Below are 14,043 nucleotides of genomic sequence, written 5' to 3'. Positions count from 1 at the left end.
GCAACATGGGATCCGAGCCACATCTGCAACCTACACCACAGCTCACGGCAACGCCGGATCCTTAACCCACTGAGCAAGGGCAGGGATCGAACCCGCAACCTCATGGTTTCTAGTCGGATTCGTTAACCACTGTGCCATGACGGGAACTCCAATATACCACAGCTTCTTAATCCATTCATCTGGCTAGCTGTTTTTCAACCACCAGAGTCCAGGCCCACCTATGCAGCCACGGTCTCTCGGAGCAAGGAGAGGTCCCTCCCTTCAGGGGTCTTGCCCCCCAGTGCCTGCCTGGCCCACTGGGTGTGAGTTGGCCATCCCTTCCATGGCAGGAAAGAGCCTGGCTCTAGAAGCCAGCCCTGTGCTGCACTGGGCTGCTGCTTCCGGGCGCCCCACACTGTGGAGTGGGGTTGGGGTTGTTTATATATATATATGTATATTTTAGCTTTTGCTTTTTAGGGCCACACCCAAGGCATATGGAGGTTCCCAGGCTAGGGGTCAAATCAGAGCTGTAGCCGCCAGCCTACACCACAGCCACAGCAATGCTGGATCTGAGCTATGTGTGCGACCCTGACCACAGCTCACGGCAACATTGGATCCTTAACCCACTGAGTGAGGCCAGGGATCGAACCTTCAGCCTCATGGTTATTAGATCCGTTTCCGTGTTATATCAGACTATGACCATGGTTTTCTTTGATCCTCTGTTTGCGTTCAGTGATTTGGGTTGACTTTGGGCTTATGTGTTTGGGGTGATTTGTGTTTGGGGTGCTTGCTGGTTTTGTCCTCTTGGTGTGGCATCAACCACAGAACATGCCCTAAAAAGCCCAGGAGGGTTTGTTGTTTTGATGTTAAGTGGGATAGGATCCCGTTCAGGGTGTCTGTCAGGCAGAGGCTGAGCTCTGGGCTTCCCAAGAGTGTACTCATTAAGAGGAAAAGTGGCCTTCGGTGAGCATGTTCTCCGTATGCAATATTATCTTAGCCCTGCTTTGGCTTTTGTTTTTGTTTTAAGATGAGAAAGCAGGAGCCCAGAGAGGTTAAGTCACTTGCCCGAGGCCACAGAGCATATAAGCGGTAAAGCTGGGGTTTGTTCTTAACTTTAACACTCTACAGCCCAAACTAGAGCCAAGCTTTGCTCTGCTTCTGGAATGCTCTGGAATGTGGCTTGTTTCTGCAGTCTTGAAGATGGTTAGCAAATTGCAGGCTACAGGTCAGACCCAGCCCACCTGTGTCTGTATGACCAGCTCAAGTGTGTTGGCACCGTGAGCCTGGGGACCATGCAGAGATGGCCCCCTCCTTGCCCCCAGCCTCTGCCTCCCAGCTGGTGCCACACTTGACCAATGTCCAGGGTCTGTGCTGGTCCCACCTACACCTGGGACTTGGCTGTGGGCACCTGCTGGGCTCTGAGCTGCGGAACCTCCTTGCAGGAATCATCCAGGGCCAGCCATCCATGAGATCAAGGACTTGGGGGTGTCCCTGGGGTGGGATGACACTGACCACGGCACCTCCAGCCCACCAGCTCCCTCCTCCAGGCTGGTCTCTCTGGGTCTCAGAATGTGTCCAGTGGGTGGTCACTGGGTGTTAAGGTGAGCCCACCCAGCACTCCGTCCCAGCAGGAAAGGCCTTGGCTGGCTGGGAGCTCAGTTGATGAGCAGCGACCTCTGCTGGCCAGGGCAGGACAGGACAACCCCGAGGGATCCTAAATGTTGGAGCACCACAGAGCTGACTCTGGCTTCTTCAGCGTTAAAATAAAATTTGACATAGCACTTGAGACTTTAACAGATGTTAGCATTTCAGTTTTGACAAGATTCTGAAATGCAAAGGCAGCTGCACCGTCACATGGCACTCGCGTGAGAGGCGGAGGAAGATGTAGATTAGAAAGAAATGGAAACACCAGGTTCCCAGACCAGGGACCCCTCAGACAGGTTGGGGTGTGAGGGGTCAGTGTGTGGGTTTGGAGGAGGGGCATTGGAGGAGGGGTCTGATGTGAGTTCCTGGGTCCCGGGGCTCTCAGAGCAGAGGGTAGGGCCTCCACACTCCACCTGGGGCTGGTTGGTGGGGAGGCCGCCATGGGGCTGTTAGAAGCTTACCCTGCCATCTCTCTGGTTGAAGGGGTGTGGCTGTGACCACCAACTCAGGCTCAAATCCAGAGTTGCCCTGTCCACTAGCTGCATGGAGATTTGAATGAATGAAGACTAAATAAAATGAAAAATCCAGCTCCCCACTTGCACCAGCCACTTTCCAGGTGCTCCTTGGCCAGTGTGGCTAGTGGCTGCCCCTAAAGAGCAGGGAGGACACATCTCCATCATGTCAGGGTTACTGGGCAGCACGGAGGGTGAGACATGGCCACACATCCACTTTGGTGCAAAGCCAGTAGAGTTGGCTGGCTTGGCCAGCCCTTCCAGAGTTTTCTGCATCAAGCAGGGACCTTATAACCTACGCCAAAGCCCTTTACAGGAAAAGTTTGCCACCCCCTCATTTAGAGTGGACTTAGGGCATCATGGGCAGAAGGGGAAGAGCTTGAAGGCCTTGCTGAGGTCCAGGGGAGGCTGTGGCAGCTGACACTGGGAGAACAGGCAAAAGGACGGTATTTCTGAGAAATATTTTGGAGGCAGAGTGCCCAGGATTTATCTATGCATTAGATCCAAGAGTCAGGTCTGAGGTGGAGAGGGCAGGAGGGGAATGGAGCATGGGGTCCAGTCTGGCTGGACCGCTGAGGGGATGGGGAACCATGTAGAAAGTCTGGTGACAGTGGGGCTCTGTCTTGGTCAAAGCCATGTCCACAGCTCCTGGAAGGGTGCCTGGACCCCATAATTGTTCAAGGACCCTTGTGGATGGATGGATAAGTGAGAGAGAAGAGGAACTGGGGAGGGCTTTCTCATGGGAAATCAAGAGATGCATTTGCATGTGTTTTATTTTGATTATTTGACCTCCTGACGGAAGTGTCAAAGTGGCCAATGATGGATGTGTCTGGAGTTCTGAGGAAGGGTCAAGGGTCGACAGAGATGGGATTGGTTCTGAAGCCAGAGGACTGACTGGATGAGAGAATTAAATGAGAGAGTAGCCAATGGGGAGGAGCACCAAGGGCGGGTCCTGGGGCGGCCCAGCGGGAGCCTGAGAGGGGCTGAGCAGGAGTGGTAGGGGTACCGGGGGATGTGGTTTCCAGAAGCACTAGAGGAAGGTACTGGCCTGGACAGATGGAAGGACTTTGCTGCAACAGAGCCAAGTGGACCAGCCCTGGCTGATGCAGGTGGATCCACGGCTGCCCTGTCTCCCTGTTCACCCTTCGCGTAGAACTATTCAGCCCTTTGGACAGTTATAGGCACCTTGCCAGGGAACATGGATGCATTTTCCTTTCATCTTAGGTCAAGGGTTCTCGGCCTTGGCAGTATTGATATTTGGGGCCAGAGAATTCTTTGCCTGTAAGAGCCCAGTTCAAACACTGCCCACTTTGTCCAGACTCCCAGGTCCATGGGGGGAGACCAAGGCCCAGTGGGAGCAACTGTCCTGTCTGGGTTTCCGGGGTAGCAGGACCCAGACTTGTTCCAAGAGCCTGTGTCACAGCTGTGCGTCTCACTGTGGGCCTCCCTTGCCAAGTAGACACCGCAAAGCATCCCCACGGAAATCTAAGTAGTGTCTGCCTCAAGCAGGGGCTCTCGGCCATGGGCATTCTGCCCCCCCAGGGGCAGTAGCTGGAGACCGTTTTGGTGGTCACACTGGCATCTGGCAGATAGAGCCCAGGCTTGCTGCTACGTATCGTATAGGCAGAGATTTATCTGGAAGGAGAGGAAAGTGCATCCATGCTCCACACCACAGCTCTTAGCCCTGACGATAATGTGCAAAGTGCCGAAGAGTCCAGACCTCCCCTCCGTGGCCTCCCTCAATCTCCTTGCCTTGGAATGGGCAGAATCAGGCATGTTATCCAAATATTTGTGTAGACGAGGAAACCAGGCCTCACAGAGGTGGAGACTAAGGCGCTTGTCTAGAAATGAGTCAATCATCACAGAGGAAAAGGATGGGTGGAGGTGGGAGACGGGTGTGTCAGCGAGCCATTCCTGTGCCAGCCGTCCCCCAAAGACCTTGACATTGGGGACCTGCTGATGCCCAGGGGAGGGATGCTGAGCCTGTCCTGAGCACTGCGAGCTCACGCCAGCCCTGTGCCTGGTGCTTCTGGCTGCAGGCTTGGCTGCTGAGGGCCTGGGCCTGGGAGCATGGCCTCTGAAGGGTCGGGGTCCACTGCCCGGCACTGATTTGCAGGAACCGGGAGCCAACAGAGTCACAGGACAGGTGCCCACATGGAGAAAAAGAGCCTCTGCACACGCACAAGGAAACCACACAACCGCTTTTACCTGGAAGCACCAAATGTTTGCTTTAATGTTATCATTTGTGCAAAACGTATTAACCAAGTCTCAATGGTGGACTCTTAGAAGTTACAGGTTGCAGTTCATAGGCCATAACAATAGTCTTAGAGTCTAGGGGTCTTTGAAGAATTCCTATGAACAAGTAACCCTTCTGAGGACGGTTTTATTATTACTCGTAGGAGTAATAATAATAAAACCAGAGTGTTTTCGGGTGCGTGTCTTTGCTGGACAGAAGAGTAAGGAGCCCACTCTCATGCCTGTTCTCAGCTCAGACTGAGACCTGCCATCTGCCGTGGGCGGGCAGGGGGTGTTTCTTATGTCCTTTTCATTGGGATTTGGGAGGAGCCCTTTGAAGGCAAGGACTGCATTTCCATGAGTGTCACGAGGGAGAGGACCTGGCCTGAGAGGTCTTGAACTTCCAACGTGGATGATGGACGCACAGAGATGGTGATGAGCCCTGGGACCCGCGGGACGTGCAGGCGTCCTTCTCTCAAGCTTGGTAGGACCGGGAGCGGGTGGCCTCGGTCAGCACCACGGACAGCGCCATCTCTTTGGTCAGGCACCAGCCGCATTCCCTGACTGATGGATGAACCTGTCAGGCTGTTCCTAGGGGTTGTTGGTATCTTCCCCTTGGGTGGTTGCAAAGATAAAATGAGGTGAAGTGGGGCCAGGGCCTTGCCAGGGCCAGGCCCCTGGGGCTGCTCCAAGAGGGCAGGAAGGCTGGGGTCCCAAGGTGAGGATGGGAGGCCACCTCTCTTTTTGCATCAGGGAGGAAGGAAGGGTGGTGTTGGGGCCCATAGGTTTGTGTCTGAGGCCCCCCGCCCCTGCCCCCAGCCCAGTTTCCCTGTAAAGCTGGAGGTGAGGTGGCCTGGGAGGGGGAGTGAGAAGCTGGACAGAGAAGAGACATGGATGTATTTTCCTTTGCATCCATGAAAGGAAAGGGACAGAAGAGGGTTTGACGCAGAGTGGCTGCAGGATGGAGCAGAGCCCAGGGCCCTGAGGGTGTGGTCCTGGGATGGCCAGGACGGGGGCTTCTGTGTCACTTTCTTCTGCAGCACTGTGCCTCGGCAGGGACTGGCAGATGGAGGCTTCATCCAGAGGTGGGACTTTCCCAGTGGGGCAGAGGACTTGGGGGGTACCGGTGAGGTGGTTGTTGCTGCGGTGGATGGTGGAACTTGAGCTGGATAAAGAGAGAAGGGGAAAGGAGAGGGCTGATGGGCTGGGAGAAGGCGCAGGTGACAGGCTGAAGTGGGGGTGGAGCAGTGCCCCAGGAGGTGGAGGCACTGTTCTAGATGAGCCTGTGCCAGGCGAGGGGACGGGGCTCGGGGGGCTCAAAGCTGAACCTCCCTGCTCCTCCCCTGCCACTCACCTGTCATGCTCGCCTGGGGCAGTGCTGTTGAAAAGCAGGCATGTAAAGTCAATAGCTGCCCAACTTGAGGGTCTGTGACATGCCAGGCGCATATCTCATGGTTGCTTCTTCTTCTTCTTCTTCTTTTTTTTTTTTTTTGTCTTTTTAGGGCTACACCCATGGCATATGGAAGTTCCTAGGCTAGGGGTCTATTCAGGGTCTAATTTGAGCTACAGCTGCCAGCCTACACCACAGCCACAGCAACACGGGATCCAACGCCGGATCCTTAACCCCCTGAGCGAGGCCAGGGATCGAACCTTCAACCTCATGGTTCCTAGTCAGGTTGGTTTCCGCTGCACTGCGACAGGAGCTCCTCATTGTCACTTCTTGGTTAAACCTCCCAGCCATCCTGTGAGGGACTCTTGTTCGCCTGACGTCATCCGTGACAAATGGTGACACGGGAGTTTAGTAACTTATCCAAGGTCCCAGGGTGAGCGCAGGGACCAATGGAGTCTGATTCCAAAGCCTGTGTTTGTGACCAGCTGCCCAGGTGAGGTGGGAGCTTCAGTGCCACCTGTTGAGTGGAAAGGGGACAGAATCCCCTCCACTGGCGCACCTCCCTCCCCCTTCCGCCTCTGTCGTCCTCTCTCTGCTTCTGATGTGTCTGTGGACAGCGGAATTCACAAGTGTCATGTCCATGGGCCAGGCCACCCCCTGGACTCGGCTCTGCAATAACAACCCCACCCAGCCAAGGCCCTTGCAGTCCTCACACCCACCCCAAGCGTGTCTCAACTCTCTTGTTGCCTTTGAACCAGCCAAGACGTCATCAGCATCCAGAGGTGACGAAGCAGATGCCGCCGGCAGCCGCCCACTGGCCACGGACGAGCCATCTCAAGCCTTAGCGGGGCCCGATGCCCTGGACAGTCCTCCCAGACCCCTGGACAGATCCGTGGGCCAGCTTCCCAGCCCTCCGCTGCTGCCCACCCCGCCGCCCAAGGCAGGCTCCACAGCCTCAAGAAGCACCCCAGGTGGGTCCGCCTGCATCACCCGTCTACCTGCCTTCCCCTTCCTGCCCTCCATCCATCCGTGCCTCCCACCAGCCCTGCTGCGCCTGTGACCAGGACTTCGGACTCACACCCGCCCCTCCAGGTCCAGAAACCCCAGGATATCAGGGGGATTTTCTGACGCGTCACCCACTGGTCTGGGGACTGAACTAGGAGTGCGAGGGGACAGGCGGGTCATGAGCTTTAGACTTTGGCCTGGATCGCTTAGAGCTGAGATATTTTTTGTGACTGATTTAATTTTCTTAGGGGGGAAAGGTTTGCTTCGGCAAGTGGACGCTAGGTGGCAGCAGAGGAGAAAGCCTCTCACTTGGGCTTAACTGGGGCCCAAGGGGACAGAGGCCACAGGCTGAGTCTCCCTGGGGCCCCCCCATCGGAGACAGCCCAGCAGCCCCCAGCCCGAGAGCTTCCTCACCCCACTCTCCACCCAAATCCTACTCGCAGACTTGCTTTGCTGGGCCTGCATGGTGTTTAATACTTAAAAGAAAATGTGTGGCCACATTTAAAATATATCAAAACATATTTAAATATTAAACATATTACATATGTTTAAGGGGTGGCCTTCGGGCCCCTGGGCCTTGTCATCTTTAGCCCAGACCTTGTCTGAAGGGGGATGGGAGAGCCGTGGTCAGAAAGCTCCCGCTGGGCAAGGGCACGGGGTGGGAGGCAGACGTGAATGAGGAAGCAGAGGGCTCCCCGTGGTCCAGGCTGGGCCGGGCCTCTGGAGCTCCGGGAGTCTTCCTGGTTCCACGAAAGGACGTGTGGCTTCGGGGAGCCAAGTTCGTAGCAGAGAAACGGGAAGGAGGGCTTCAGGCGCCTGAGACCTTGCAGGGAGCTGTGGGTACTGATGTCTGCAGCTCAGGGGTTGCGAGGACAGATTAGAACTGTTCATGGCTGGACCCCTCCTCCGCTTTGGGGACAAGGAGGCCTCGTGCAGCATCGCAGGGGTGTGTGAGTGGGCTCACCTGGCCACGAGCCCTGCATTCTCTTTGCTTACGGGCTCCTATCTTTCAGCATAGCCCCACTTCCCTGCTTCCAAAGACTTATATTCTTTTTTATAAAGTTATTTTATTTTATGGCCGCATTCCCAGCAGGATATATGGACGTTCCCAGGCCAGGGATTAAATCGGAGCCATAGTTGGGCAACACCAGATCCTTGAAGCCACTGTGCTGGGCCATTGATTGAACCCTTGCCTCTACAGCCACCTGATCTGCTGCAGTTTGATTCTTAACCCACTCTGCCACAGCAGGAACTCAAGACTTATGCTCGTGTTGGTCCTTCTCCCACCCCAGGCCAGGCCACGCTCTTCCAAGGCTCTGGCGGGAAGAATACTGACCCTCTGCTCCGAGGACAGCTTTCCACGCCCACGGGGTCTCCGCATCTCCCCACCGTCCACCGGCCGCTGCCCCCCAGCCGCGTGATCGAGGAGCTGCATAGGGCGCTGGCCACCAAGCACCGCCAGGACAGGTGAGGCCCCTCTCCTGGCAGGGGGTCCTGTGTGCCCGAATTCCCACTGGGGCCCAGCCTCATGGGGGTCACCTATGCAGTTAAGGGGGTGCCCGGTCTGGGTGGGCTTAATGCTGTGCAGTCACAGTCTTGAAATTCTCAGTTTTTGAGCAAGAAGCTCACATTTTCACCTTGTACCAGACTCTGCAGCTGGTCTGTAGCTGGTCTCGGCTGCCACATTCCAGGTGGGGTCAGCTGGGATGAGCGCACTGTGAGGACAAGCCACAAAACCCACGTGTCCCCTGGACCCTCCGGGGTCAGGTGGGAGCCTCCTGAGGGAGCCAATAGTGAGGGAGTTGTAGATGTCGCATTGTCCCTGGACTCTGCCGGCTTTGGGCTTGCATCAGGCGGGAGCACAGGTAAGCCTGTTGTGATGCTGCCTCTAAGTCCTCATCTCCTGTGCCTCACAGCCCTGAGGACAGGTGAGTCCTTGGAGGGCCAAACAGATAATGCAACACACGTGCGGCTTGGCAAAATATTGCTCAAATAAAAGTCCTGTTCAGTTCTTAGGAAATCCTGGCTCTGAGCGTTTGCTGCACTAAGTGTTGGTGGATTTTATTCCATACCCGTCTGCCATTCAAGACAGCATGTTCTCAGTGCCATTTGCCTTGGCCTCCAAGCCATGTGCTCCTCTGGAGCTTCCAGCCCAGTGTACTGGCTGTACCTACTTGGGAGCTGTCTCTGCGGCACCTGCTATAAACCTGATATAAGCCCCCGAGTCAACTCCGCACGGTTTCCAGAGGAAGCTGGACCACTGACAACGTGACCTGCCTTTCTGATTCAGTTTCCAAGGAAGGGACAGTAAAGGGTCCCCGAAGAAGCGTGTGGATGTCCGGCTGTCCAGGACGTCCAGTGTGGAGCGGGGCAAGGAGCGGGAGGAGGCTTGGAGCTTTGATGGGGCCTCCGACGTCAAGCGGGCCGCCGCCAAGGAGTCCGAGGAGAACAAGGAGAACTTGCTGATGAATTCCGAGCTCAAAGACGACCTGCTTTTGTATCAGGACGAAGAGGCGCTGAACGACTCCATCGTCTCCGGTGAGTGCAGGGCGGATCCCGGCCGTGGGAACTTCTCGCCGGAGGCACCACGCCCACGTCGAGGGGGTGCTTCTGTCGCTAGCATGCGGGGGGTGGTGGAGGGACACCCTCTCTGTCCGTGAGCAGGGTGCCAGCAGGCAGGCACAGGGCACAATTAGCCAGGGACCGAGGGAGCTGGTTTTATTCTGATCATTGCATATTTTCATGTGTGTTCGAACCAACAAAAGTGGCTCAGCTATCGACTAAGACATCGTGGCGTGGGGATGACGTGGCAGATGGTGGCAGAGGGGGCCCTGAGGTGGCCAGTGTTGGAAGGTGTGGCCAAAGATGCTCATAGAGGGAGATGAGGTGGGGCCGATGCCAGTGGCCGTCTCAGAAATACACAAACCTGCTGTGTCTGCCTTGCTCGGGGCCACATCCGCACGAGGCCCTTAGAGGCCTGGTCTGTCTTCACAGCATCCTCAAGATCAGAGGGATTGCTCTGCCCGACCCGTGAGGACCTGGGGCTCAGGAAGGCAGAGCGTTGTAGACCCCCCGTGATGAATGTAAAAGGAACTCAGCCCTGGTGTGGGCTGTGCTGAGCTGCATCCCTTGCACATCAAGGACGGATGTGGCTATAAAGCCTTGTGGCTTCTAAGAACCCGAGCGAGGGGTTCTTAGAAGCATCTCGTGGTGACCATCACCACCTTGGGCAGAGGTCTGGGTGGAGGCTCTGGGGAACTTGCCTGCTGTTCGTGCCAGGTGGGGAAGGGGCTGGCATTGACCCTGCCCTGGCTGGTATGACGGGGGCATAGGCAGTGGGCGCTGTGCCCAGGTGGGCAGACCGGGACCCCCAGATTAGACACTGACCTTGGCTGTCACCCTGCCCGGGACCTTGCATACCTCTGCGCCTTTCCAGCCCTGGTCTGGTGAAGCTCTTCTGGAAGAGCAGGTGGCAGTGCTTCCAACTGGGTCTGTTGCTGAAATTCAGCCTCTGTCTGCCAGTGCCAAATAGAAACGCAGAGACAGAGCTTTGGGTGAAGGTGAAAAAGGTAACTTTATTGCTTTGCCAGGAAAAGGGGCCATAGCAGGCTAATGCCTTATAGACTGTGCCCCCGTTGGAGGGGGTTAGGAGGTGGTTTTATAGTTTGGGGCGTGGAAAATAGGGCCACACGTAAGGATCACGTTGAGGCAAGCTTGCCTTGTCTTTCAAAGCTGGTGTTTAGTGGCCCCAGCACTGGTTCTGGTGGTCCTCCTCCTTCTGGGAATGAAGATGCTTCATCACGTAGTTCTTCCATTGTGGGGCTGGGCTTTAGTTCTGCAGAAAGGCTCAAAGGTACTGTTATCTATGTTCCTTGAGGGGACACCAGGACCTGCCCCAAGGCTGCACTCTTGTCTCTGACGGCTCCTCCCTGGTCTCTGCATCCGCTCCCTTCCCTGATGAGCCACTGCCCTTTGGAACTCAGGGAAGGTCACGGAGGCTGAGGCTTATTCCCTAAAAACAAGAAACGAGGGACACAGAAAGACTTGTGTGCCCAGGAGCCCCACAGGGCCCTGCTCGGTTGCAGGTCTTCATGGCAGAAACGCCAAGCCAGTCATTGGCCAAAAAGCCCTAGACATCTAGGAAGAGGCTCCCCAAACTTATCTGGCCCTGGGGCTTTCCCTTAAACACCCATCAGCCTCCTGCAGGACAGGTGGCATGGGACACACCTGAGAGTGGCTGGTGGAGGCAGGGATCTCGGGCTGGAGCAGGTCCCTAAACATTGGCACCAGTGATGCTGAGGGCTGGAGGGTTCTCTGCCGTGGGGCTGCCCTGAGCCTTGTAGGGTGTTTGGCCTCTACCCGCCAGACTGCGCTCCCTCCAGCTCTAGGGGAGGGTCCTTCCTGCCTCTTCCAGCTGCTGTGGCTGCAGGTGGTCCTTGCCTTGAGGCCACGTCCCTGCTGCCCTCTTCACATTGCTGTCCCTGTCCTCTTGCTAATAAGGACACTCTCACTGGGTTTAGGGCCCATCCGCATAATCCCGCATGATCCTCATTTTGAGATCCTTATCTTAATTACATCTGCAAAAGCAAATTACATCTTTTTTTTTTTTTTTCCTCAAAGGAGGTACTTTCCCAGGTTCCCAGTGCACTCTTTGGGGTCCCTCTTCTCTCTCCCCTGTCACTCCTGATGGTGTACCATGTTCCTCTTGTTGAGCCAAGGTCACCCCCGGGGCCTTTCATGGCCCCCCAGCCCCATCCCTGGGTCCTGCCTCAGCGGGAGCGCCCATGGGAAGGTGCCCTGCTCTGTCCCTGCAGCCTGGGTAGGTCCCCTGCCTCGCTCCCTCCTCAGAGATCAGATCAACCATCCCTCAGAGCTCGATGCAGTCGCAATTTCACCCTGATTGTTGTTGTTATTTCTCTGTTGTCCGTCTCCCTCTAAACCATCAATTATTCGATGATGATGGGTCATCTGACATGTGTGTTTGACGGCTGTCCGGATGGGGGATGGTGGCCTTTCGTCCACACGGTGCCTGGTTCTAAGGAAGAGTCAGGAAGTAGCTTCTGGATAATATAATGGCTGTGATTCTGTCTGCCGATCTGATGGGTCCCTGGGGAGGTCCCCCAGCCCACGTGCTCCAAGGTGTCACCCCATAGACGCAGCATGTCCACCTGGGGTCTCAGAGGTGTCGCTGACCTGAGGTCTCTGGATCTGAGCTCTTGATCTTTGCTTCCAAAACCAAATTGTCCTTGTGAACAAGGGCCCTGACCTTCCGGGCCCTGGGCCACCTCACCCCTCTCTTGGCTTTGCACCTGGCGCACAGACGGCTCTTCCTCAGGGAAATCTGGCCATTTCTCCTCTGCTCTGTCCTCTCCCACCCGGAGTCAGCCTCCCACGGGCGCCCTGCCACCACCAAGGCCCCTGTTGTAGCCCCTCCATCCAGATGCCACCCCTCGCTTGTGTCCCTCCAGTGGCTTCCTGAAGGCTGAAACGCCACTTCCTCACCAGGACCTGGGTGGCCTGTCCCTGTCACCCAGGCTTATCTCCTTCCAAGCTCCTTGGGACCCAGCCATGGGCCTTCTGTGCTCCTTACACACACCAACCACAGTCCACCCACCACTGGGCTCTCATGCCCACCCAGGAAGAGGCACCGTGTTTAAAACACCACCTCCTCCGAGAAGCCAACAGACCTAAGCGAGTGACGCCCCCCTCACATGGCTCTGCAGCCCCTCCCTCTCGTTGCATCCCCTGAGGCGCCCCTGAGGTCAGGGGCTTCACCAGGCAGCTCCCGCTTTGTCGGCAGTCCCCGCTTCAGTGCTGCTACGTGTACAATAAAGGTCAGTTAGGAAAGACTGGGCGTCCCTGGGGGATTAAAGGAGGGGCGACTGTGGCCTCAGATGGAGGACCAGCATGTCATCTCCCAGGGTGTGGGCCAAACAGGCGTCTCTTGTTATCTGTCTCCTAAAACCTGGACTTTGACGGCAGTGACAGGAGCAGGAGAGTAGAACTCATTCTAGAAACTCGCTGTTGTGGCCCTGCCCTGGCTCCCCTGGACGGCGCTGGGCTGTGCTTATGGTATTTGCAAACCCCAGCAAAGCCACCTCTCCTCCTGGGCCTTCCTTGCACATCAGCCTCTGGGGTCAAGGTCAAGGGCTCACAACCACCCCTAAGATCATCCTGTGGAGCGCCCGGCCCACTGCACAGTCAGGCGGGTCTGGAGATCGAGTCCGGACACCCCCGGCCTGGCCCCTGCCAACTGCAGCTGAGGCCAGGGTGCAGGGTCTGGGGGCCCCAAACCCCTGGAACCCCAAGTAGAAACTGAGGTCTTTGCTTTTATCATATTCTCACAAGTGTCCGGAACTCCCTCCAAGTTGTGAATTTCTGGAACAAAATGCTTGGAGGAGAAAATGCAGGGCTGGTTCTGGAGAAAGCGTACAGATCTCACTTTAGGGGGAAAACCAGTCATAGTGGGAAAAACCCATATAAGTATTTTTGCCTGGTAGGAGAGTAGCACAGATCAGTTTTTCTTGGCTTTTCTCGAGTTCAGACCCCCTCCCACCATGGCGGATGGCACCTTATTTTAGATCTCTGGGGTGCGACCTACAAATAAAAGAAGTAGCTTCATCAGTTGTCAATCTTAGAAACTGCACTGGTGTTTCTGATTTATTTATCCTCATAACTCACTGTCCCTGGAGCCTTTGCAGGTGGTGTCCCATCCAACACGAACCCCCCAGGACGTTTTCGTTAGCATCTCGTCACCCTGAATTCTCTAGGAGCAGCAGCTACTTTAGGGTGTGATTTTTGGAGCTGATGGCAGCCCCACCCGAGGCAGATCTGCCCTGGCATCGGCTGGAAGCTTGTCCTGCAGGATCCTGTTGCAGTGACAAATGTATTTGTGTCAGTCTGGGGCTGACAGTGGGTTTCCAAGCAGGGCAAAGACAATGTCTTGATCAATACAGTGTCACAGGCCGTGTGTTTCCGCCTCGAGCTGGCCGCCCCGGCTTGCCGTGGGCACACACACTCCCCCAGTATGCGTGCTCAGTACCTGCCAGCACACAGGGCACCTTTGTGGGCATGCGTGGTCAGCGCCAGGGAGAAACAGGACCCTGGGGACCTTCTCAAGTCCATCAGAGGTGATTCTTTATAAGATTTTGTTTTTCAGAGCAATTTAAGTCCATAGCAAATTAAGACTCAATGCGGACATATCCCCTGGCCCCGCAACTGCAAAGCCCCCCATTACCCACCTCCCTCCGGGTGGTGACGACTGATGCCTGCCTCGAC

General features: G+C 56.0%; 1 protein-coding gene across 1 annotated transcript in view; it reads left to right on the top strand.

Annotated features, from left to right (window-relative positions):
* PHACTR3 (phosphatase and actin regulator 3) overlaps positions 1-14,043 on the top strand; it is a 111,453-nt gene that overhangs the window by 28,937 nt on the left and 68,473 nt on the right. The window contains exons 6-8 of the mRNA XM_047770540.1: positions 6,519-6,731; positions 8,058-8,232; positions 9,056-9,303. Coding sequence (XP_047626496.1) covers positions 6,519-6,731; positions 8,058-8,232; positions 9,056-9,303 — 636 coding nt within the window. The remainder of the gene's footprint in view (positions 1-6,518; positions 6,732-8,057; positions 8,233-9,055; positions 9,304-14,043) is intronic.

This window comes from Phacochoerus africanus, chromosome 3, assembly GCF_016906955.1.
Source record: "Phacochoerus africanus isolate WHEZ1 chromosome 3, ROS_Pafr_v1, whole genome shotgun sequence".
NCBI classification, from domain to species: domain Eukaryota; kingdom Metazoa; phylum Chordata; class Mammalia; order Artiodactyla; family Suidae; genus Phacochoerus; species Phacochoerus africanus.
The sequence above is the reverse complement of the archived record's forward strand: the minus strand, read 5'-3'. Positions and strand labels throughout refer to the sequence as shown.